This window comes from Excalfactoria chinensis, assembly GCF_039878825.1.
Source record: "Excalfactoria chinensis isolate bCotChi1 chromosome Z unlocalized genomic scaffold, bCotChi1.hap2 SUPER_Z_unloc_1, whole genome shotgun sequence".
NCBI lineage: Eukaryota > Metazoa > Chordata > Aves > Galliformes > Phasianidae > Excalfactoria > Excalfactoria chinensis.
Window position 1 is genome coordinate 12,415 of NW_027315570.1, and position 21,854 is coordinate 34,268.

The 21,854-nt window shown below is 49.2% G+C and overlaps 2 protein-coding genes across 3 annotated transcripts; both read right to left on the bottom strand.

Annotated features, from left to right (window-relative positions):
- Positions 1-12,252: 12,252 nt before the first annotated feature.
- Positions 12,253-17,879, bottom strand: LOC140264729 (DNA-directed RNA polymerase I subunit RPA49-like). The gene is made up of 6 exons (XM_072360648.1): positions 17,861-17,879; positions 17,077-17,131; positions 16,278-16,411; positions 15,784-15,860; positions 14,800-14,929; positions 12,253-12,598 (listed from the first exon to the last, which is right to left on the bottom strand). Exons 1-5 carry the CDS (start codon positions 17,877-17,879, stop codon positions 14,903-14,905), a joined length of 312 nt encoding a protein of 103 aa, XP_072216749.1. The 3' UTR covers positions 12,253-12,598; positions 14,800-14,902.
- A 326-nt stretch (positions 17,880-18,205) lies between these two features.
- Positions 18,206-21,304, bottom strand: LOC140264721 (uncharacterized). Of its 2 annotated transcripts, none has more exons than XR_011906088.1 (2): positions 19,553-21,304; positions 18,206-19,392 (listed from the first exon to the last, which is right to left on the bottom strand). XR_011906088.1 is itself a non-coding variant. In XM_072360645.1 (2 exons), the coding sequence occupies exons 1-2, from the start codon at positions 20,010-20,012 to the stop codon at positions 18,940-18,942; spliced, it is 945 nt and encodes a 314-aa protein (XP_072216746.1). In that variant the 5' UTR covers positions 20,013-21,304; the 3' UTR covers positions 18,218-18,939. The 2 variants fall into 2 exon arrangements, 1 of the variants encoding a protein (XP_072216746.1); XM_072360645.1 differs by having other exon boundaries at positions 18,218-19,424.
- Between the last annotated feature and the right edge of the window lie 550 nt (positions 21,305-21,854).

Sequence of the window (21,854 nt, forward strand, 5' to 3'; positions counted from 1 at the left end):
TTTAAAAAAGAAAAAGAAAAAATACACCAAAAATAACTTAATGATATCCTTGTGCTGCAAATAAGCAAGGTACTGCCAGCAGATTGAGAGAGATGTTCCTTCCCCTCAGTTCAGCGTTGTTGAGACCACACATCGATCATCGTGTCCTGATCTGAGTTCTCTGTTACAAGAATCATACCTAACGTAATCCAACAGAGGGCTCAGAAGATGATAAAGGGACTGCAACATCTCTCCTATAAGGAAAGGCTGAGAGAGCTAGGACTGTTAATCCTAGAGAAGATTCCGGGGAGATCTTATCCATGTGCAAATATACTGAATGGAGGATGCAGAGAATGGAGGTGATCTGCTCAGTGGTGCCATTGCCAGGACAAGAGACAGTGGCTACAGCCTCGGAGAGAGAAGGTTCCATGTAAACAATAAGTGTTTGAGTGCTGAGGAGATAAAAGCATGTGCTCTTGAAATGAAGAAGGCTCAAACAGCAGACTTGAGGGTGCTTTTCCAGTTTTCTGGTTTGTGAAGACCCATTTATTTTCTTCTTGGAGTAGAAACACAGACTGAAGCCAGCAGAGTGCATGAGATCCAGCAAGAAGAAACACAGATGAAGGCAAATAAAGCTGAATTCCTCAGGTGATCAATTCTGCCTGCCAGAAACCACAGTCACCAGCCTGGACTGTGGCCCGGTGCCTTTGCAGTGCAGCCCAGCCCAAACACAGCCCGAGTGCCCCGACAGCAGCACCTCCAAGCAGGACCAAGGCAGTGTCACTGAGGAGAAGCTGAGACTCTTGGAGAGGGACTTGGAGTCAGGCTGCAATTCAAATGAAAGCCTTCTGAGTGACAGCAGAGACAGAGAGAAAGAGGTCATCATTGTTCAGCCAGTCCTTTCTCCTAGTTCTGCTGAAGGGGCTGACGTGAACCTGCAAGAAACCACAGTCACCAGCCTGGACTGTGGCCCGGTTGAAAGCAGTTGAAAGAGGAGTTAATGAAGGCCCCAGCATTAGGACAATGGGGCAGAAGAGAACTGCACTGGTATCCCACACGGTCTCTACAGTGCTGGAGGTGAAAGGGGGACATTGGCTTTCCCCTCAGAGATTTTTGAAGTATCAGGCCATTCTAGTGGAGCAAGATGATGGAGAAATAACAGTAACAAATATTGTAAATCAGCTGCTTTTCTTAGTGCAATTACAGGAGAACCTGTGTCTCACGACTGTTTAGAGACTATGGAAGCAGTCTATTCCAGTCGCAGAGACTTGAAAGAAGAACCACTGGAGGATGCGGAAGACACCTGATACACAGACGGGAGCAGCTTTGTTCGACATGGGAAGATAAAGATATGGACTGATTCAAAATATGCCTTAGTGCTGTTCATGCACCAATATCAGCAATATGGAAAGAAAGAGGACTGTTGTCAAGCCAAGGGAAAGGTCTTAAACACGCTGAAGAAATAGCCAGACTCCTGGAGGCAGTCCAACAGCTGGAGAAGGTTGCTAAAATGCACTGTTGATGCCAGCAAAGGGGAGACAGTGCTGAAGGAATGGGAAATGCGCTGGCTGACAGAGAAGCAAAGCGAGCGGCAGAGGGTGAGGTGGTGGAGGCTTCCTTGATTCCAGGTGGTAACATGCAGGTGGATGGTGAGCCAAAGCACTTCAAAGAGTATTGGAACTCGATAAATAATTATCAGGAAGGGCAGGTAAAAGAGGAAGGATGGAGCTTTCCAGCACAAGGGAAAAGAATGATTCCAGCAGCCATATGATGGGCTGTGGTGACTGAACACAGGAACACTCACTGGGGAGCAGAAGCATTATATAAATATCTTGTTCAACGAGTGGTCACCCGAAATGGGTATACTGCCATTAGGCAAGTGACCCAGCAATGTGAAGTTTGTTTACCAAATAATCCTAACACAGGCCACAAAGTTCAGTTAGGGCAAACAGGGAGAGAAATTAGCCAGGACAATAATGGCAGGTAGATTTCTCAGAGCTCCCAAGAAAAGGGGGGTACAGATACATGTTAGTTTTAGCAGATACCTTTCCAGGATGGCCTGAGGCATACCCGTGCCGGACTAACCAGGCCAGGGAAGTAACAAAAGTTTTGTGACAAGAAATAATTCCAAGGTTCTGGGTGCCAGGAACAATCTCTTCAGATTGAGGCCACCATTTTATTGCTAAAGTGGTTCAACAAGTCAGTACTTTATTGGGAATCAATTGGCAGTTGCATACACCTTACAGGCCACAGTCAAGTGGCCAAGTGGAAAAGAGGAGCCATTTATCTAAGCTGCAAATACTAAAAGTTGGCCAAGAGGCTGGGATTCCATGGTTGCAAGCACTGCCTCTGGCACTTGTGAGAATTCGAAGAAAATCCCAACCAAGGAAGGATGAAGCCCATATGAAATTCTCTATGGGCGACCTGTGCGGTGCCTTTGCAGTGCAGCCCAGCCCAAAGACAGCCCGAGTGCCCCAACAGCGTCACCTCCAAGCAGGACCAAGTCAATGTCACCGAGGAGAAGCCGAGCCCTTGGATGGGAACCTGGAGTCAGGCCTGCAGTCCCAGGCACCAGGCAGCAACACGAGCTCTGAGCCACTCTCTCCTCAACAACAGAGGATGAATCCCATCTTTCCCCGTCCCTCTCCCGTCCTCCTTTCTTCGATTGAATAAAGGCACTCTGGTGCTCAATCAACGCCTTGACTGTGTTCCAAGTCTTCATTCACAGGGACCATGATGAATGCAAGAAACAGCAAGGCAGCTCAGCTTGCAATGCTCTGACTGTGGGGTGCGTGCAGCAGAGCTCTGGGTGTGTTCCCATTTTGCCTGGTTTTGTGATGCCCGCAGCGAGAGCTCTGTTACCATTTTTTAGGGGAGCAAACAGTCTCTAGCATCCTGGATGCTGCTCATGAAAACCCCAAGCTTCCTGGCTGTGGCTTTGTGATGCTTTTCAGGGCCTTTTGATGCTCTTCGCTGCCTTGGCTGCTCCCTCACACCTCTGTCCTCCTGCCGTGTCCATTCCCAGCTCCCACCTCTGAGCTGTCCCTGCAGATCGTCTCCGGCCCTGCCATCATCACGCTGCGGAAGAAGGAGCTCACCCTGACCAACATCAGGCAGTGCTGCCTGCCCTCTCTCACTCTCTAGACCAAGTGTAACTACACTGTCGTGCAGACAAATGCTTTCTGTCACATCCTCCATCCCCGCAGCCATTTACCGGTAGGTGGCTGTTGCAGAAGAAGAATCAAGCAGCAGAACCTTTTGCTCAGCTACAGCACACAAATGCTACAAAAGCAGAAAAAAAACACAAGCTCTGGGTCTGTTTGTCTTGCACAGGCTTGCACGGACTCTGTTTGATGGTACCCCCATCCTTGATTTCCTTCCCTGCTTCTTGTCTGATGGCACTGCTGAGCCAGGAACAAGCTGCCCAGCGTGGCAGAGCGTGGTGCAGAGCTGTGCTGGGACCTCCTCCCCTTCCTCTGCTGCAGCTTGGCGTGCAACCTCACCCACTTCTCTGACAGACCTGCTGATCCCACGCGTGCCATCGGGATGCTCTGGCACGGGATGTGCCTCCATACAAAGCTCCTTCCCACCTCCCAAGGGAAAGCAAAGCAACCCGAGCATCGCCAACAAACCTGCCCAGCAGACAGCAGGGAATGCAAACAGCTTCTGGCTGCTCCCCTGCACTCCCGTCCTAAGTAAGAGACCTCACGAGGACTGGCTGGGAAATCAGTGCATGACACACGTGAGTGTGCACAGGATTGTGCAAAGCAGTGGGGTTCCATGAGTTGTGTGTGTGTGTGTGAGTGTGTGTGGATTTGTGCACGGATGGTGTTGCACACGTTTGTGTTCATGAGTGTCCAAAGCAGTGGGGTTGCTCAGGTGTGTGCAGGTCAGTGGGTATGTGTGCAAGGACGAGCATGCACATACATGTGTGTGCACAGGGGTGTGCAGAGTGTTGAAGCTGAACAAGGCCATTGTGGTACTGCTGTGTGCGTGCACTTTGGGAGTGAAAAGAAAGGGTTACACATGTGTCTGTGTGTGTGCGCACAGGGCTGCACTACGGGATGTGGACGCGTGAGTGCGTGTGAGCACACAGATAGTGTGTACACGCAGTGGCAACAATGTGTGCTTGCACAGGGGTGTGCTGAGGAGATGGGTTGCACACAGGTGCACAGGTGCGGCCTGGAGCAGACCCTCACCTCCAGAAGCCCATGATTGGTTCAGTCTCTAATTTTACCCGCAAGTTCTCAACGTGATCATGGCTGTTCTTAGTCCTTTGCAGTCAGCTTCTTCGTATAGAGGGCAAATCCCTCGCCCTCCTGAATTCCATAGTTACAATCACGTCTGCTTTGTGTCAGGCTTTTGCTTTATTTGTTTATTTATATATTTATTTATTTTCCGTTCCCATTTTCTACGTAGGAAAATTAATTTCTGAGCCATTAGAAGAAGAAGCGCAACATGCAACAATCTTCCTTACACTGCACAGTTTGCATGAGTAGCCAAGTGCTCCTCAGGTCACGTGTGCTGCAGAGCTGACCTTGGTGGCAGGGGCCGTGTCTTCATTTTCTACCTGCCCCATGGGAACATAAGAAGACTATTCAGAGCAGGAGCTGCAGAGCAGGATGAACAGCATGAGAAGGTAAGGCTGAGAACCAAGGACACAGCTTTTGTGTCACTCACCCACCTGTGGCAGAGGTCAGGATTTCTGCAGGGATGGGAAATCATCCCATCACTTACTGCCTTACAAGGAGCTGAGAAGCTTTTCTTGCTCAAGTCCTGCTTCCAAGCTTAACCACCTCCAGGGAAGTAGATGCCACTTTTCTGGTGTCCTTCAATTCCGTGCCCACATTTTCCCCAAAGCAAAAGAATTTGGAGGTAACCACCTGCAGTGAAGTGAGCGATTTCCGTGCCTATTTCTGATGGTGGCAATGACTTTGGAGGTCACACTTAATTGACGGTGCCTGTTTCCATTCTGACAAAGGCTGTTGTTGCAGCTGACTTCCCAAGGCTGCCATACGTGGTGATGATGCAGCCTTGGGCTTCTGCGTTTGCATGAATCCCACCTTTCCTTTCTCTGTGTCTTGCAGGTCAGCTGGTGCTGGAAGCGGACGGTATCTCAGTAGGAATGAAGGTGAGCGCAGGAGCAGATGCTGAGGCGAGGAAGGAAGTCCATGCTAATGAGCTCTGAAGCATCTGCAGGTACGGTACCGGAGGAGGCAGCAGTGATGCTGGAGGGCATGTGGTGAGTGCATGGACAGGGTGGAACAAATGCGTGCGTGTGCTGAGGAGTTGGGTTGCACACGGGTGCACACAAAGGGATGTTTGTGGTAGGTGTAGGCACGTACGTGTTCCCAGGGATGGTTTGCACACGTCTGTGAATGCAAAGGAGGGCACAAGATGCAGTGCGTGCATGGGGGTGTGCAAAGCAGGCAGGGTGGCGCACGGGTGGACGTGTGCACATGGATAGGGGAAGGCTGGGGTTACAGGTTGACCTCTGCTGAGGTGAGTGGGGGCTCATGGTGTTGCTCAGTGGTAGATTTGTTCACACTGAGTGCTACCAGGAAACTCGCACACCCTTTTTGTTTTGGCTGTGTTAGGGCTGTGATCCCTTGCTGCTGGGATGGGGTGTTGGAAGGATGGTGTGCGTGCCGAGCTCCCATCTCTCTTGCAGGAATCAAGGGTAGAGACAAAGGGATGTTTGGGCCAGGTGACCGCAAGAAGGCTGGCTGTTCTGGATGGTGGCAGCTGATGGAAACAGGTATTCCAGGCTGAGAGAGCTAGGACTGTTAATCCTGGAGAAGATTCCGGGGAGATCTTATCCATGTGCAAATATACTGAATGGAGGATGCAGAGAATGGAGGTGATCTGCTCAGTGGTGCCATTGCCAGGACAAGAGACAGTGGCTACAGCCTCGGAGAGAGAAGGTTCCATGTAAACAATAAGTGTTTGAGTGCTGAGGAGATAAAAGCATGTGCTCTTGAAATGAAGAAGGCTCAAACAGCAGACTTGAGGGTGCTTTTCCAGTTTTCTGGTTTGTGAAGACCCATTTATTTTCTTCTTGGAGTAGAAACACAGACTGAAGCCAGCAGAGTGCATGAGATCCAGCAAGAGGAAACACAGATGAAGGCAAATAAAGCTGAATTCCTCAGGTGATCAATTCTGCCTGCCAGAAACCACAGTCACCAGCCTGGACTGTGGCCCGGTGCCTTTGCAGTGCAGCCCAGCCCAAACACAGCCCGAGTGCCCCGACAGCAGCACCTCCAAGCAGGACCAAGTCAGTGTCACTGAGGAGAAGCCGAGCGTCTTGGAGGGGGACTTGGAGTCAGGCCTGCAGTCCCAGGCACCAGGCAGCAACACGAGCTCTGAGCCGCTCTCTCCTCAACAACAGAGAATGAGTCCCATCTTTCCCCGTACCTCTCCCGTCCTCCTTTCTCCAATTGAATAAAGGCACTCTGGTGCTCAATCAACGCCTTGACTGTGTTCCGAGTCTTCATTCACAGGGACCGGGAGGAATGCAAGAAACAGTCTGATGGCACTGCTGAGCCAGGAACAAGCTGCCCAGCATGGCAGAGCGTGGTGCAGAGCTGTGCTGGGACCTCCTCCCCTTCCTCTGCTGCAGCTTGGTGTGCAACCTCACCCACTTCTCTGACAGACCTGCTGATCCCACGCGTGCCATCGGGATGCTCTGGCACGGGATGTGCCTCCAACCCAAAGCTCCTTCCCACCTCCCAAGGGAAAGCAAAGCAACCCGAGCATCGCCAACAAACCTGCCCAGCAGACAGCAGGGAATGCAAACAGCTTCTGGCTGCTCCCCTGCACTCCCGTCCTAAGTAAGAGACCTCACGAGGACTGGCTGGGAAATCAGTGCATGACACACGTGAGTGTGCACAGGATTGTGCAAAGCAGTGGGGTTCCATGTTTTGTGTGTGTATTTGTGCACGGATGGTGTTGCACACATTTGTGTTCATGAGTGTACAAACCAGTGGGGTTGCTCAGGTCTGTGCATGTCAGTGTGTATGTGTGCAAGGATGAGCATGCACATATATGTGCGTGCACAGGGGTGTGCAAAGAGTTGGAGCTGCGCAAGGACATTGTGGTACCAGTGTGTGCGTGCACTTTGGGAGTGAAAGGAAGGGGTTACGCGTGTGTCTGTGTGTGCGCACAGGGCTGCACTAGGGGATGTGGTTGCGTGAGTGTGTGTGAGCACATGGATAGTGCATGGACACGGTGGCACCAATGTGTGCTTGCACAGGGGTGTGCTGAGGAGTTGGGTTGCACAGAGGTGCACACACAGGGATGTTTACTGGTAGGTGTAGGCACATACGTGTTCCCAGGGATGGTTTGCACACGTCTGTGAATGCAAAGGAGGGCACAAGATGCGGTGCGTGAATGTGGGTGTGCAAAGCAGGCAGAGTGGCGCAGGTGTGTGCGTGTGCACGTGGATGGGCGGAAGGCTGGGGTGCAGGTTGACCTCTGCTGAGGTGAGTGGGGGCTCACGGTCTTGCTCAGAGCCATCTCTTCTCCAGGCTGAGCATTCCCAGCTCCTGCAGCCTCTCCTCATATGGCCCCTTTGTGCTCCAGACCCCTCACCAGCTTTGTGTGCTGGTGTGTTGAGGAGTTGGGTTGCACATAGGTGCACACACAGGGATGTTTGTGGTAGGTGTGGGCAGCTCTGAGCAAGGTTTTCTGAGCAAGTTCCCATCTCTTTTCCATTCCTTTGCCCCTCAGAACAGTTTTCCAGTGGCTCTTGTCCAGTAATTCTTTGTACAGCCTGCAGCTGACTCTCCTGAAGCTCAGGGTCCTGACTTTGCTTTTTGCCAGGCCCGCATTCCTTGAGATGAGGAACTCCAGGAGGGCATGGTCACTACAGCCCTGACCACCTCCAGTCTTAAGCCCTGCTGTGCACCGTGTCCAGTAATGCTTCCCTTCTGCTTGGTGTGCTCAATGCTTGGGCCACACAGTTCTTCTCAGTGCACTCCTTCAGTCTCTCAGACAGCTTGCAGCCAGCCATGCTGATTTCCCAGCCTGTCTGGAATTCCCCATCAAGTTGAGTCAGTGAGCGCGGTGCTGCTGGTAGCTGCAGTAAGCAGGGCCCGTCAACAGGCTCCCTTCACCGGGCGGCCTGGAGCAGACCCTCAGCTGCAGAAGCCCATGATTGGTTCAGTCCCTAATTTGACCCGCAAGTTCTCCATGTGTTCATGGCTGTTCTTAGTCCTTTGCAGTCAGCTTCTTCATGTAGAGGGCCAATCCCTCGCCCTCCTGAATTCCATAGTAGCAATCACGTCTGCTTTGTGTCAGGCTTTTGTTTTCTTTTTATTATTTTTATTATTAATATTCTTTTCCCATTTACTAGGTAGGAAAGCTAATTTCTGAACCAGGAGAAGAAGAAGCGCAACATGCAACAATCTTCCTTGCACTGCGCAGTTTGCATGAGTAGCCAAGTGCTCCTCAGGTCATGTGTGCTGCAGAGCTGACCTTGGTGGCAGGGGCCGTGTCTTCACTTTCTCCCTGCCCCGTGGGAACATAAGAAGACTATTCAGAGCAGGAGCTGCAGAGCGAGATGAACGGCATGAGAAGGTAAGGCTGGGAACCAAGGACACCTCCAGAACAAGAGAAAAACTGAGTCAAGTAAGCTGCGTGATGGCCACGTGATACTGACCATGACTGGAGGGAGAGTGCATGGCTAGGAATGACTGATGGCTGTGGTTGGATGAATGCCTACGTGCGCAGTGAAGGAGAGTTTGTTGGATGTTCTGCGGACATGTGATGGCTATGGGAAAGTTAAGAGAGAAAACGTGTCAATGCATAGAAGGGATGTTAGAACCCAGAATAAATCATTTGGGTCATCCACATCTGAGTCCATTCCAGATTGCCGCACTGTCAGAACTTGAGGCCTGGGATTTTCCTTTAGGAGTGCCAACTACCTCTTTTAAATAATAAAAGATATTACTAAACATAACTTCCCTCCTTGTATGGGAATAACACAGGGATGTTTGATATTTCTGTCTTTGCATTCCTTTAGCACCCAGGGCATTGGTGCAGCTGCAAGAATCTGCTGTGTTGTCCTCCTTTTTTGCATAAAAGAATGGTAAAATAGCAATCTCTGGGTGAAAAATTGTTAAAGCATTTTACCTTCTTTGCCCCTAGGAAGCAATGGCTTGGAAATGGCAGTGTCACCCAGGAACCCGCACAGCAACCCAATATCTCATTTTTTGGGTCTGTGAAAAACCACCACGATGACAAAAACATGTCTGCATTGTTTCCGTGCTGTCAGCGCAGCCCTGAGGAGTGGTGTGGGCATGGCATGGAAGAGAGAAGGCATTTCCCTTCTGATAGGAGAGTGCCTGTTCACATGTTGGTATGTAACCACTCCATGCCCTGCCCCACGTGCTTCTGGATGGGCAGCTCAGCTCTTGTGTCACTCACCCACCTGTGGCAGAGATCAGACTTTCTGCAGGTGTGGGAAATCATCCCACTGCTTTGTGTCTTACAAGGAGTTGAGAAGCTTTTCTTGCTCAAGTCCTATTTCCAAGCTTAACCACCTACAGTGAAGTAGATGTCACTTATCTTGTGTCCTTCAACTCTGTGTCCATCTGTTCCCAAAAGCAAAAGAATTTGGAGGTAACCAGCTACAGTTCAGTGAGTGATTTCAGTGCTAATTCTGATCATTCTTGGAACCAGCTGATTTTAAGTCATTGCCCTAGTCAAGGGTCTAAATTGCATGTCAGAAGAAAGCTGGGAAAGTGGTTATTGCTCATTATTTTTCATTTGCTGCTTCTTTCTTTAGGGTTCCTTTTCCAAAGGAGATTTTGGTGATGGAAGCAGTTGAAGAAGGAACAAAACCAGCTCTTGCCAGGAGTGCTTGAAGTCCCTGTGGAGAGAAGCAAAGAACCTGGGCTTCCTCTGGGATGCTCCCCACCATGTCTCAGGAGGGAGACAGTCGCTGTCGCTGTTCCAATTTCTGCTCTGTGTGTGGGAAGGTACGTCTGGGTTTCTTCTGCTTGTTTTTTCTTCCTTCTTCTCGCTTGTAAGGAGAAGGGGCGGAGCAGGGGGAGACCCACTGGTCATTTGTTACCTCAAGAACAGGATGGATTCTGCATTCACCGTGAAAAACCTGGGCTAGTAGCATGGGCGTGTTTCAGGCTGGACTCTTCTTTTCCTGCTTGGGTTCCTTTTGGCTACAGGGAGACAGCTGTCTAAAGGTGTGTTTTCAAAGCCACTCTACAAAACCATGTTTCCCTGTTGCAGGTGGTTCAGTGTGCTCTTGCAGCATAGATGCGTTTGCTGTAGAATCTTAGTGGTTTCTGTTCCTAGGGGAGAACTGGAAGGAGGTAGTGAGAAGAGCATTCAATGCCTTGGGCGTATCTTTTAGTGGAATATGTTGGCATTTGGTGCCAAAAGTCTGTTCTCCCCAGGTGTAAAAGGACAGTGAGGCTCAGACTCCTTAACCTGCTGGAGCAGGGTGGTAGCAGAGTGTGCAGTACCCTCCTGCAGGCAGTACCATGTACCCCATCTCCTTACATTCCCTGTGCGTGCAGATGCAGCTGCTCACCACAGTAGACAGGATACTGAGTGGGCATACAGATTGCCCAACCTGGTGGCCACGAGTACACGAGCCCCTTTTGCTTTTCCAGTGGCTGTTATTTCGTGTTTCCCCTCACCTCTTCTGTGCTTTTACAAAAGTATGTAATTGCCATCATCAGGCTCACTTGCAAATGCCTCTTCCATGTCCACACAGAGATCAACAGGTTAAGCTCAAAGCCATTCAAAGCCATTAGCAGTTCTACACAATCACTGCCTCCCTCTGTCATGGGTGTCAGGCACAATAAAAGTAGACAAAAAAACCTCCACCAACAGTATGTTACTTTTTTAAATAGACAGTGAGGGATGGAGAAACCGCATTTTATGTGGCTGCCAGATCCCTTCCAACACAACCATGTGGTGATTCCATGAAAGCTATGTTGCCTTCAACAGCAACAGGAGTGACAACTAGGAAATGCAAACTGGGAGACTGTTATACCTGGCATCACTCAAGAAACACAACAAGATAATATTGGCAATCAAATAAACAGACAGAACACTTGGGAGAAATGAACTGGCACAACAAAGACACTTTTGTTCCTCTATCTGTGATCTGCCCTCTTCCATCCTCATTCACTGCAATTCCAGCAGCCAGTCCCTGCAAAATGGGGTTCCTTCCAGGTAGAAGAAAAGAAAGCTGCCACCAGAAGTGATGCCTACCTTTGCACAGTTCATACTGGTGTAGATCAGAACGAGTTGTTTGCCCCCAAAAAAGTAAACAAGGCAAACAGAAATCAACTGTTAAAAGTAAATATAAGAGAGAGAGTTCTGAGATTTGGTTCTGCCTGAGCTGCACAAAAGGGGGCTGATGGATCCTCAGGATTCCATTCAGAAGGTCCTATCATGACAGAAGAACCACAGTTACTTTCAGGAACAGAAACAGTTCTGATCTTCCTGGCAAAGCTTCCAAGATCTCAACAGATATGACCTGAAGAGAGAAGCGAACAGGATGAAGAGACATTGCACTGGGGTTATTTTATTTTTTAAGTTAAGCCTCGCTAATGTGGAGGTGACACAGTAAAAGGCATGCCTGTATGTCCATGCTTTGCTGCTGGCCCGCCAGAAGGAGTTCTACCTCTGCAGATCCTCTCTGCCTTCTGGAGGGATGTTGCAGGGCTCTAAGTCACTCATTTTGTGCTCCCTTTTTCTCACTGGCAGCTAATGGAATGCACATCAAGAGCAGTGAAGCGCTCAGCATCCTTGCTGGTGTCCCTCAGAACCACTGCAGCAGTGGGGAAAGGGTCCAGCAGAGGCCTGACAGGAATGTGGCCAACGAGGTGAGATGGAGGGAGCTGAGCTTGACTAGTACAGCAAAGCCCTCAGCTGTCTGAAGGGCAGTCAGAGCCAAGCCCTTCTCAGCACTGTCAGGCTCAACAGAGCAAAGGGTCAGCAGCATGAGCTGCAGTGCTTCCCGGCCTGTGGGAGGTCCAGCTGAGAGATGAGGAGCATTCTTGCCTTGGGGCAAGCTCCTGGTGGAGTGCTGGGACAGCTCTCAGGGAACTGCATGGCCACCATCCTCAGGGTAACCTCCAAGATCTCTGCATTTGTGTCACAAAGGGGTAAAACCCGCCTGAAGTACGCAGTCAGCACAGCACCTACAATTCCTAACAACGTGATTTCGTTCTGGCACATTGTACATCTTTCTCCCCTCACAGACAGGAGGAAAGACAAAGGGTTGATACATTTTCTAAATACGTAAGAAAGGTAAACAGTTTAATGAAATAACAGCTGTTCCCGTCAGCACAGAGACTTCAACAGGGCTGTGCCATGATGCTGGAAAGCCAAATCCAACAGGCAAATGCATCCCCATGATGCTGTGTGTGCAGAACAACTGTTGAGAACGGAACTGTTCCACCCCTGCTCACACCTCCCAGATTCTCAGTTCATCTTTTGGCGATTCCTCTGGCTCCCTGATGCTTTCTGCACAGGCAAGGGGAGAGAAAGGGTGCCAAGCTTGTGATTTTGATCCTTCTCAAGTCCTGGCATCCCCTTTGCCTTGGAGACCTTCAACCGCATGGCCCTTGCAATGTCCATCAACCTGGAAAACAACAGAGAAACGTTGTGTTAGTGGGGTAGAGTGGTCTTCTGGGAAAGACACTGCAGAAATGAGCAATAGCTTGTTCACCTCAGGAGGGAAGCTAGGAGGTAGAAGCAAGCAGGATGTCTGCTCTGCATCCCAACACAACCACCAGAACGCAAACTGGAAGTATTTAAATACTACAAGGCAGGGAGCCTTGCTGGAAAGGCTAGAACACTACCAAACTGGGCACGAGCACCCCAGAGAGTATTAAAAACCCACGGTGCCTTACTCAGTGTACAGCAATCTTGGAGAAAAAAAAAGCAAGCAGCCCGTATTTCCAACAGAATCCTATACCATGAGTGACAGGATGGAAAGAACCTAATACAGAGAGCAGCTCCTCTTAACTGCTGAAATACAGCAGTCCTAGATGTAAACACATTTTGGATGAGACTGGTACTGAGCAGGGCTTGATCAAGATGTCACCAGCCAGAACACACCTGGAGACTTGTCAAACACAGAATGAAGCATGTTTGAGCAAACGCAGCAAGGAAATGAAAGTCCTGCCTCATCTGGGGCCATGAGAACACACCTCAGAATCCTCTCAGCTGACATTACGTCTTTAAAAGAAAAACAGATTCAGATGGCAAGAGATATCTGGTGCTATTCAAACAAACCTCCCACCATAAGCAATGATCATTCCATGGCTAAATCAAGAGCCTCACAGCCATATGCCTCATCTTTGTTTTTCCTACATGTTGCTGCTTCCCCCACTTTTTTCTTATCACCACGCTACAGTCTATGCTCCCAGCTCCAGTAGAGCACTTAAAAGCAAAAACCTTGGTGTTTGTTGCAGAAAAAGAGCATGTCTTTTATTGAAAAGCTTACTTCCAAAGCAATAGAATTTTAAAAAGGTGGGAAACCAACATTAGATTATACTGTTAACGCCACTATTAGTCAACAAAGAGCAGAACTGGAGGCAAAGCCCAGAAATCTTTACATCAAATCTGACTACAGAGCTCACAAAACCAAGGGCTGGTAACAGCCCCGATAACTTCCAGTTATCCCAGAATCTTGATATTAAATCCTTCTAGGAGAAGCCCCAACATATTCTAGAATGCTTTTCAGTGGTACTGAAGGAGTTCTGTCCTTTTGCAGTTCCTTCCCAGCTGCATCACCTCTAAACAACCCTGATGGGAAAGATCCACGTAGTGGAGTCAGGCAGCAAATGTCTTTAGAGTCACCACATCTTGCAGAACAGAAAAGGCTGGGACAGCAATCACACACAGCTGAGCAGCTATTAACAGGGCAACCTGACCCACTCCCAGGTAGCAATAACAAGCTGCCTGATCAGCTAATGTCTGCTGGGAGTCCTCGCTGTCAGAGGAGCTGTCAGGCTCTGCCAGACACCTGCAGGTTTAAGCACATCCGCGCAGCTAGCAGTACAGAGACATCACTTGGCAGAAGAACAGTAGTTTCTTCACAGAAAATTTAAGCCTAGGAAGAAATTTCTTCAAAATCTATCATGACAAGCATTGTTTGCCTGGATGCTTATACTGCACACTGTTCTCCACCATTCATCTTCACTGAGTTGGCTCCTCCTCCCAGTGCCAGAGGGCTATGCTGACATCCAAACAGACTCTGACAAACTGAGGAGGTAAGGCGAGCAGAATCTTATAAAGTTAAATTGTAAAGTCTTGCATCTGGGGAGGAACAGCAACTACATGCTCACAATCTGCCTGTGAGAAAGAAAATCTGTTTCTAGTTTTCCAGTTACAGTCAGATACAAATCTGTACTTGCATCCAGACTGGTACCGAGCTGACACCAGATCTCTGCTGAAAGAAGGGATTCAGTGAGGAGCAACATGACTTAGCAGGCAAGACACAGCACTGGGTAGCACCTGGATAGGTTTTCTGCCATTTTGATGCTGCCTGCCTCAAGTTTTTCCACTTTCAGATAGACAAAAAGCCTCACAGTGCACCTGAGCAGGTTTGTGAAAAGCACTCTTTCAAAGCTTTGACACATAGAACTACCCCATTAGACGTAGCAGGGCTTGAATATAAAACTTCAACACACTCAGAGTCTAACTGCAACATAGGGAACTCACAGCGGGTATCGCTGTACTGTTTGGGCACAGAAGAGGCTCCAGAGCCCTCTTCCCCAGGGACTGCTTGCACGAGGACCACAGGCATCTTAACAGGCATAAGCAAACATGACTCACCTACTTTCGTGGAGCTTCAAGTCATTCTGCAGGACAGTGAGGTCAGCTTGGAAGTTTTTAATGTGCAGAGCCAGTGCAATGACATATGCTGCAATTTTAGTCTTCAGCGACGCAGATTAAATTCTGAACACTGAACAGCAAGTGTGAGAACAGATGAAAAGCAGAGAGTTAGCAAACCCAAAACACAACCACCCACCAGGTGCAGACAGAACTGGAGCCCCAGTTAGCTATGGCAAGCATTTCCGAGACATGAAAAAAGAGCTTTAGGAAACACAGGTCCCTGATCACAGGGGCCTCAAGGTCTTCCTCAACAACTGCCCATGTTTCTGTTCAAAAGTGCAGGTCTCTGGAGATGTTTACAGGTTTACAGACTTGACTGAATCACTGTCTACAAACACTTCTGTCTCTGTGGCACACTGGCAAGATGACAGCGAGGTGAAGCTGATCTAAAGGTACCCACTGCAGCCATACACAACACACAGAGCAGGTCTGAAAGCATTTATTTTTACTGTTCACCCCTGGTCTGAGTCTTTATAAACAAATGCACCCTCGATGGCCCACACGGTTTCAACCTCTCTGTTAACCTCCAGCTCACAGCAAACAGCAGATAGATGATGGCTGAGCAATGGCAGTTATGCTACGCAGAGGCTGTTGGATTCTTGAGAAAAGGCACTGTAGCAACAAGTACAAATCTTCTCACTCTTGCTGATCAAGTCAGCCTGGTGAGCCTGGCTAAATTCACAGGCACAGGCTTGTTTAAGCACACATGACTCTGCCTCTCCCAGTTACGTTTCAGACTTCCATTATTCATGGATGAACATCAGCCATAACAGAATATTTTACCTGGCCTGGCCTGCTACTCAAGAGAAGCTTCTGCTGTTCCCGTTTTGGTGCAGTGCTATTTGATAATGACTCTGTGACCCTTCAAGCTGTTTTCTCCATCCTCTGAACATCAATAACATCAAAGCAATCACAGTTCCTTACCCGCCATTGTTGTAGGTCAGTGAAGTTCTTCATAAGCTTCCTGCTAATGATGTGGGGGCATTCAGGACCCATTGGATCTAGAATGGAAAGGGGTTTCACAGTGAGCACCAAGACTGGTTATATAAAATAATGGATATAAAATGTTTTCAGGTACAGAAACCAGGAACTGTCTGTAAGCAAAAAAGGAATCTCAAACTCAGATGTAAACTATTTTATCTCCTACAAATAGGATCTCACTGCAGGACCCTGATGTATGACAGTTAGAAAAGGACTGAAGAGAATGACACACGTATATCCCAGTAGGTGCAGATCTAAAACTCCACAATGGCATGGAAATACTGAACCTCATCACGAAACAAGCTGAACTGTAACTGCTGCATGTAGCCATTTATCAAACAGGTAACTCTGGGAAGCTTCATTGTTTGCTATTATGGTAACTACAAACCAAGTCCCAGCAGGCAGCTGAAAAGGGTAAGAGCTGAAAATTGTCTTACGCTTCTTCTTGATTATTTTCAGGAAGCTGAACTTAATAAGGATGTCCAGGAACCAGAGGCATCGAGCTTTGCGGTCCCTGCTCTTCTCATCAGCAGGCAGGAACTTCAGCTCTTCTAAGACAAAGGAGCAATGGCTGAAGAGGAAAGAGGGAGCATGAGGACCAGAGAATCAGGGACTAGCTTTCTTATTAGAACACATCCTTAAATCCACCGCACAGCTCTTTTAGGTTAGAATAGTTTCCTGAACACTAATACAAGAAAGCTCACAATGCTGCTCTGTGAGTACATTTTCTGTCCACCACAGTCAGCACATTTCTGCACGTGGCACTACAGAGGCCCCTGCACTGCAAAAACCACAAGTTCAGAGCTCGCTTCCGCTTGCTGGTACCAAATGCCTCAATGCACAAATCCACCTGTGTATAACACAGAAGCAACGACAACACACTGAACTCAAGACACTTTGCATGCAGGAAGAATACCCAGATAACCACCGCTTGTTCTACATGTATGTTTTTAAAGTAATTCCAAACATAACGCTGGGTACAAACAAAGCATACGACAAAGAAATGCAAACGGGCATGTTTTATCTGGAACTGTAGACAAGTCTAAAGTATTTAGGAACATACTGCTAAGCTAGACACGAACAACATGCTGTCTCAAAAACCATCAGTGCATAGAAAGAATGCTGACCCTGCACAAGTTTGTCCTGCAACAAATCAAACATCTCAGTTTCAGACAAGTATTTACCACTGTCTGCTGGATAACTACAGCACATTATGATATCAGGTTTCAACCTTACCTTTCCCTGTAGGATTTATTCTGATAATCCCTTGTGTCATCAGGAATTAAATTATCTACAAAAGAATAAAAATTAGTATGCTTGGCTTGCAGCAGGCAGGAAAGTGCATGTATTGGGTACCCCTTTAGCTCTAATAAATTACAGAAGGACTAGGCACACCACTTCAGGGTCTTCTCTACAGGATTTTGTTAATAAAATACACTGAATGTGAAAGATTATGTACCTAAAATAAAGAGGGACAATTTTTGCTACAAAATCTAAAAGCATAATGCACAGGTTGCAGCAATACTAAGCTCCTGTTGCCTAAAAAAGAAAACAGTTCCTTAAAGATCATATTCTTAGGATCATTTCCACTAGATTCAGAAATAAAAAGCAGTTCTGCTGGGGAAAAGCTGTTTTCTTTTTCAGTGAACGACTCAGTCTACTAACTTGATTATTTCCAAGCCTCCCTCAGCAGGAGAAGGGCTGCAATTATCCTAAGCAGTGACAACTCTATTTCTAACTCTGGTATTTCCACCCTCCCACACCCGAGCTCTCTGCTTCACTCTTCCCGTGACTATCAGCTGTGATTCTGCTTCATTCTCCCTTTTTTCATTCCATACTGCTCCCCAGGCGTGGACAGAGTGATGTATCCTCCTTCCCTCATTCTAAGGCGGCACAGCAGAAATAAGAGTAGGAGGAAACAGGGCAATGCTGTCAGTAGCCAATTAGTCGGTTTTGAATGCATACATATTTCCAAGACATTGTGACCTCGGCACCAGGGTTAAATACAGAACTGTCCTACCTGACAGTAAAGGTTGCATGTTGAATATTTCAGCATTATAGACTTCCATTTGCCCAGGATCCTTGTTTAAAACACCAAGAAAATACCTGGGGAGAACAAGTGCAAATGATAACCATTGACAGTCTCAGAGCTGAGAAAAATTAACTTGGAATCTATAGAACAGGTTAATTTCTAGCAAGTCATTTTTCATTTCACACTTCAGAGGAGCAAACCCAAATAGTCTGTGCTGCTCCTCACCACAGAATCATAGAACAGACTCACAGAATCCTTAGAGTTGGACCTTTAAACATCATCCAGTTTGTATTTGGAGAGAAAAATTTAACAATCTATATCACGACCCTTTCAAAAGAACCAGCACAAGGACATTAAATGGCTGGAAGCACCTCGTCTTAGCAGTTTCTGCAGTTCTGTTTACGTTGTGTCACCCCACTTCTACTTTAAGTAACCCCCGTGGTCAGAGTAGAGATAAACCACGAGCAAACACTGCAGGACAAATGTAGCGCGTCCACGGGGCACAGCACTCACTAACAGGAGCCTGACACACACACCAAATGTACTTCAGAGCTCTGTAGGTTAGCCGTGACAAAGTAAGATGATCTTACACTTGGTTTCCACTGATACAAGAGGTTCTTCTACCAGAGGATGGGAACGATCCCCCACGCAAAATAGTTCTTAGGAATTCATGGGAGCTGCCTCGAGGCTACAAAGGTCACCTTCTAAAACCAGCACGTGTGACAACTGGTGATTTCACCAAGGCTTCCCATTACAGCACGAGGCACAGACAAGTTCTTAATTCATACAGCACCTCCGGACTGTGGCCCAGAAGTTCAATGGTGACCAACGACCCCCTGGTTTCCTGGTACTGATCTTGGCAGCTCAGAAGGAATAATGCTGTTGTGCCCAGGTTTCAGCTCCGTGCAGACACCTTCTCACTCTTCTCCTCCAGCAGATCTAAACTCCGCTTATGTGTAAGATCACAGCTCCCGAGGAAGCAGCGTGCAAAATGGTGCGGCTGCCAGATGACATCAGCTGCCCAGCTCCTCCCCATTCGCACCACGGCCTCAATGAGAACTCACCAGTCACCTTGACAGAAGGCTACAAGGCCATTTCATTTGCGCAGCTCCTCTGCTTTCACCTTCTTGTTTCTCGCACAGTGTGGCCAGCTCCCCATACCTGCACAGGGAGCTGCATGTCATGGCTCCGCTGCTGAAGTTATTCCCCACGTATGAAAGCCTTTCAGCTTCTGACACCTGACAGACAAAGAACCATGACTTGAAGAGCGCATGGTTTGAAAGCGCACGTTTTGCTGCACGTCCTTCAGTGACACGAAGCTCAGCGCTGCCACAAGCCGCCCATTGGCTAGCGCCACGCCGCGATGCCGCCGCTTCCGGCGGGCGCTCCGAGAGTGCGTCACTTCCGCTCGTCGCCACTAGGGCGTCACTTCCGGGCGACGCGGCGAGAGGCTGCGAGCGTCGCTGCGCGGCGGGTTCGGTGCGCGCTGGGCCCGCGGTCGGAACTCGGCCCGGTCGGACCTCGGCCCGGTCGGACCTCGGCCCGGTCGGAACTCGGCCCGGTCGGAACTCGGCCCGGTCGGAGCTCGGCCCGGTCGGAGCTCGGCCCGGTCGGAGCTCGGCCCGGTCGGAACTCGGCCCGGTCGCAGCTCGGCCCGGTCGGAACTCGGCCCGGTCGGACCTCGGCCCGGTCGGACCTCGGCCCGGTGGGCCTCCCGTGGGCTGCTGCCGTCTGTCCCGGCCCCGCCGCCCGCCTCGCTGTCCCGGCGCTGAAGGAGGAGCCTGGAGCGGGGCTCGTCGGGTCTGTAACGGCGGCGGTGCGTAAGACCGGCCCCCTGGGGGAGGGGCGCAGCGCGGGCTGGGCCGTGAGGGTCTCCCGGCGGGCTGCCTGGGCGGTAAGGGAGCCGCCCGCACACAGCAGCCCTTCCTGCCCATAGAGGCGGTCCAGGCACGGCCCGGATACCCGAGTCACCCCGAGGGGCACGCAGCAGAGCGGGCCCTCCTGCCTCACCTTTGTGCCGGTACCGCGTTGCTCGTCGTAGCCGAGCTGTGCAGGACGGGACTTGGGTGGGGGGGTGCTGACTCGGGTGCTGACTCTGACTCAGCCCCGCCTGCTGTGCCTTGCTAAGGGCGTGAGGCATCTGTTAGGCCCAGCCTGCAGCTGGTGGCTTGTCTCGTAAGCCTGTCTGTTACAGGAGAGAGCTCAGTCGGCACTGATGTCTGTGTCAAGCCCAGAACGCAGCTCTGTCTTGGAGCTGACCAGACGTGCTTCATTTCTTCCTCCGCCCTTTAAGAATCGCTCAGGGGTTTCATTCAGCACCCACGCTTGAAAATCGTGGCAATTGTCGTTTAATGAAATGTTTCCGTTTCGCATCGTTGTGCGTGCTGCATAGGTTGCTCTGAAAGTAATGCCTCCTGTTTATTCCTGTGCAAACTACAACTGATGGATCACTTGGTAGAGCGAATGCTCCATTGCCAAGCGCCATTTTTCAGCATGGTAACCACCATTAGCAATGCATTCTCATTGGTGACGAGCGAGGGCCTGCGTACCACCCTCATATAAATCTGCACCAGCAGAGGTGACATCTGTCACCACTGCAGAAACACGGCATCCACCACCTCACCGTGCTCACATCTACTCTTTGTGCTCCACAAGAGTTGATCAATGTCGTTGGGTGCTGGTTTTTCTGCATGCAGGAATTCAGCAACTCGTTTCTGCTTCGTACGCGCTTCCACGTCAGATGCCATCTTGTCATACTGGCCCTCTGCTGCCGTCTGTCATATGGCCCCAGCAGAACGTTGGTGTGAAGATTCAACCTCTGCTGCCATCCCGCCAACATCCACCTCTGACGTTGTGGGCCGACATAACAAAATAGAAGGCATTACTTTTGGAGCAGCAGTCATCAAACACGCAGAGCCTTGTAAGTCATTTGTGTAGACTGACTTCCTTCTGCGTGTGGAATGACGGGGTTAGAGTTTTTCCAGTGAGTTTTGGGTAACCGTAAGCAGATCGTTCAGCCATTCTCATATAAAGCAGCACAGTGGTGGGTTGAATCAGCCGTGTGGATGTAGTTACTTCCTTAGGTTGAAGAGAAGGTACTAGTGCAGTCTTTGTGGAGGTGACAAGTAGTCCCTGTTGTTCTGTTACAGCCACTTCTGTGGCAAAAACAATTTTCTTCAGCAATAGTTTCTACGAAGAGGTTTGTCGTGGTTTTGTGCTGTTGCTGTCAATATTCTACATCATGACATCATGTGCAGTATGAATCATTAACTGAGGGTACAAAGAGTGGCAAACTGTTTTGGTGGTATAAGAAAGTGTAGTTGTTAATGGCACACAGAAGTGTAACAGAGGGTATGTGCAAGTGTAACAGAGGGTATGTGCAAGTGTAACAGAGGGTATGTGCAAGTGTAACAGAGGGTATGTGCAAGTGTAACAGAGGGTATGTGCAAGTGTAACAGAGGGTATGTGCAAGTGTAACAGAGGGTATGTGCAAGTGTAACAGAGGGTATGCGGAAGTGTGGAAGGTTCATGCTCCAGTTCTGTGGAATGGCAGCATCCCGAGTACTCAGCTCTTGGAGGAGAACTACATATCCCAGGGGACGACGCGGCCAGAGACGCATCATGCCAAGGGCACTGGATAAGTGAGCAGCTTGAGATCTGCACATTTACGTGATACTCACGGTCTTAGACAATACTTGCTTAGTGAGGTCACATTGAATGAAAGCAAAATGTCAGATGAATGAAAATATACACAGGAGAAGAAGCCTCTGAGGCTTCTGGAGTGTTATTCCCAGAAGACATCAACTCTGTTAAAGCCAATGTTTCTCTCTATTCTTTGTGTTATTCCAGGGAGGCCTTGATTACCGCCTGAGCACATGCTGTGGAAGCCCAGCTTCTTCAGCACCAGAGCTAATCCAGGGCAAAGTGGATACTGGCTCAGAGGTATGTAGACCGGTGTTTGTTTTACCCTCTTTCCCTCCCC

What these genes read in the sequence shown, in the direction of transcription:
- LOC140264729 (XM_072360648.1), bottom strand. An exon ending in GAAAATAATCAAGAAGAAGC is followed by an intron (nt 15,861 to 16,277) that starts GTAAGACAATTT and finishes TTTCCATTCTAG; the next exon opens with ATCCAATGGGTCCTGAATGC. An exon ending in CTGACCTACAACAATGGCGG is followed by an intron (nt 14,930 to 15,783) that starts GTAAGGAACTGT and finishes CTTGCTGTTCAG; the next exon opens with TGTTCAGAATTTAATCTGCG.
- LOC140264721 (XM_072360645.1), bottom strand. Translation starts at nt 20,012, where the DNA reads ATGCCTCACGCCCTTAGCAAGGCACAGCAGGCGGGGCTGAGTCAGAGT. An exon ending in CGAGGTCCGACCGGGCCGAG is followed by an intron (nt 19,425 to 19,552) that starts GTCCGACCGGGC and finishes GACCGGGCCGAG; the next exon opens with TTCCGACCGGGCCGAGGTCC.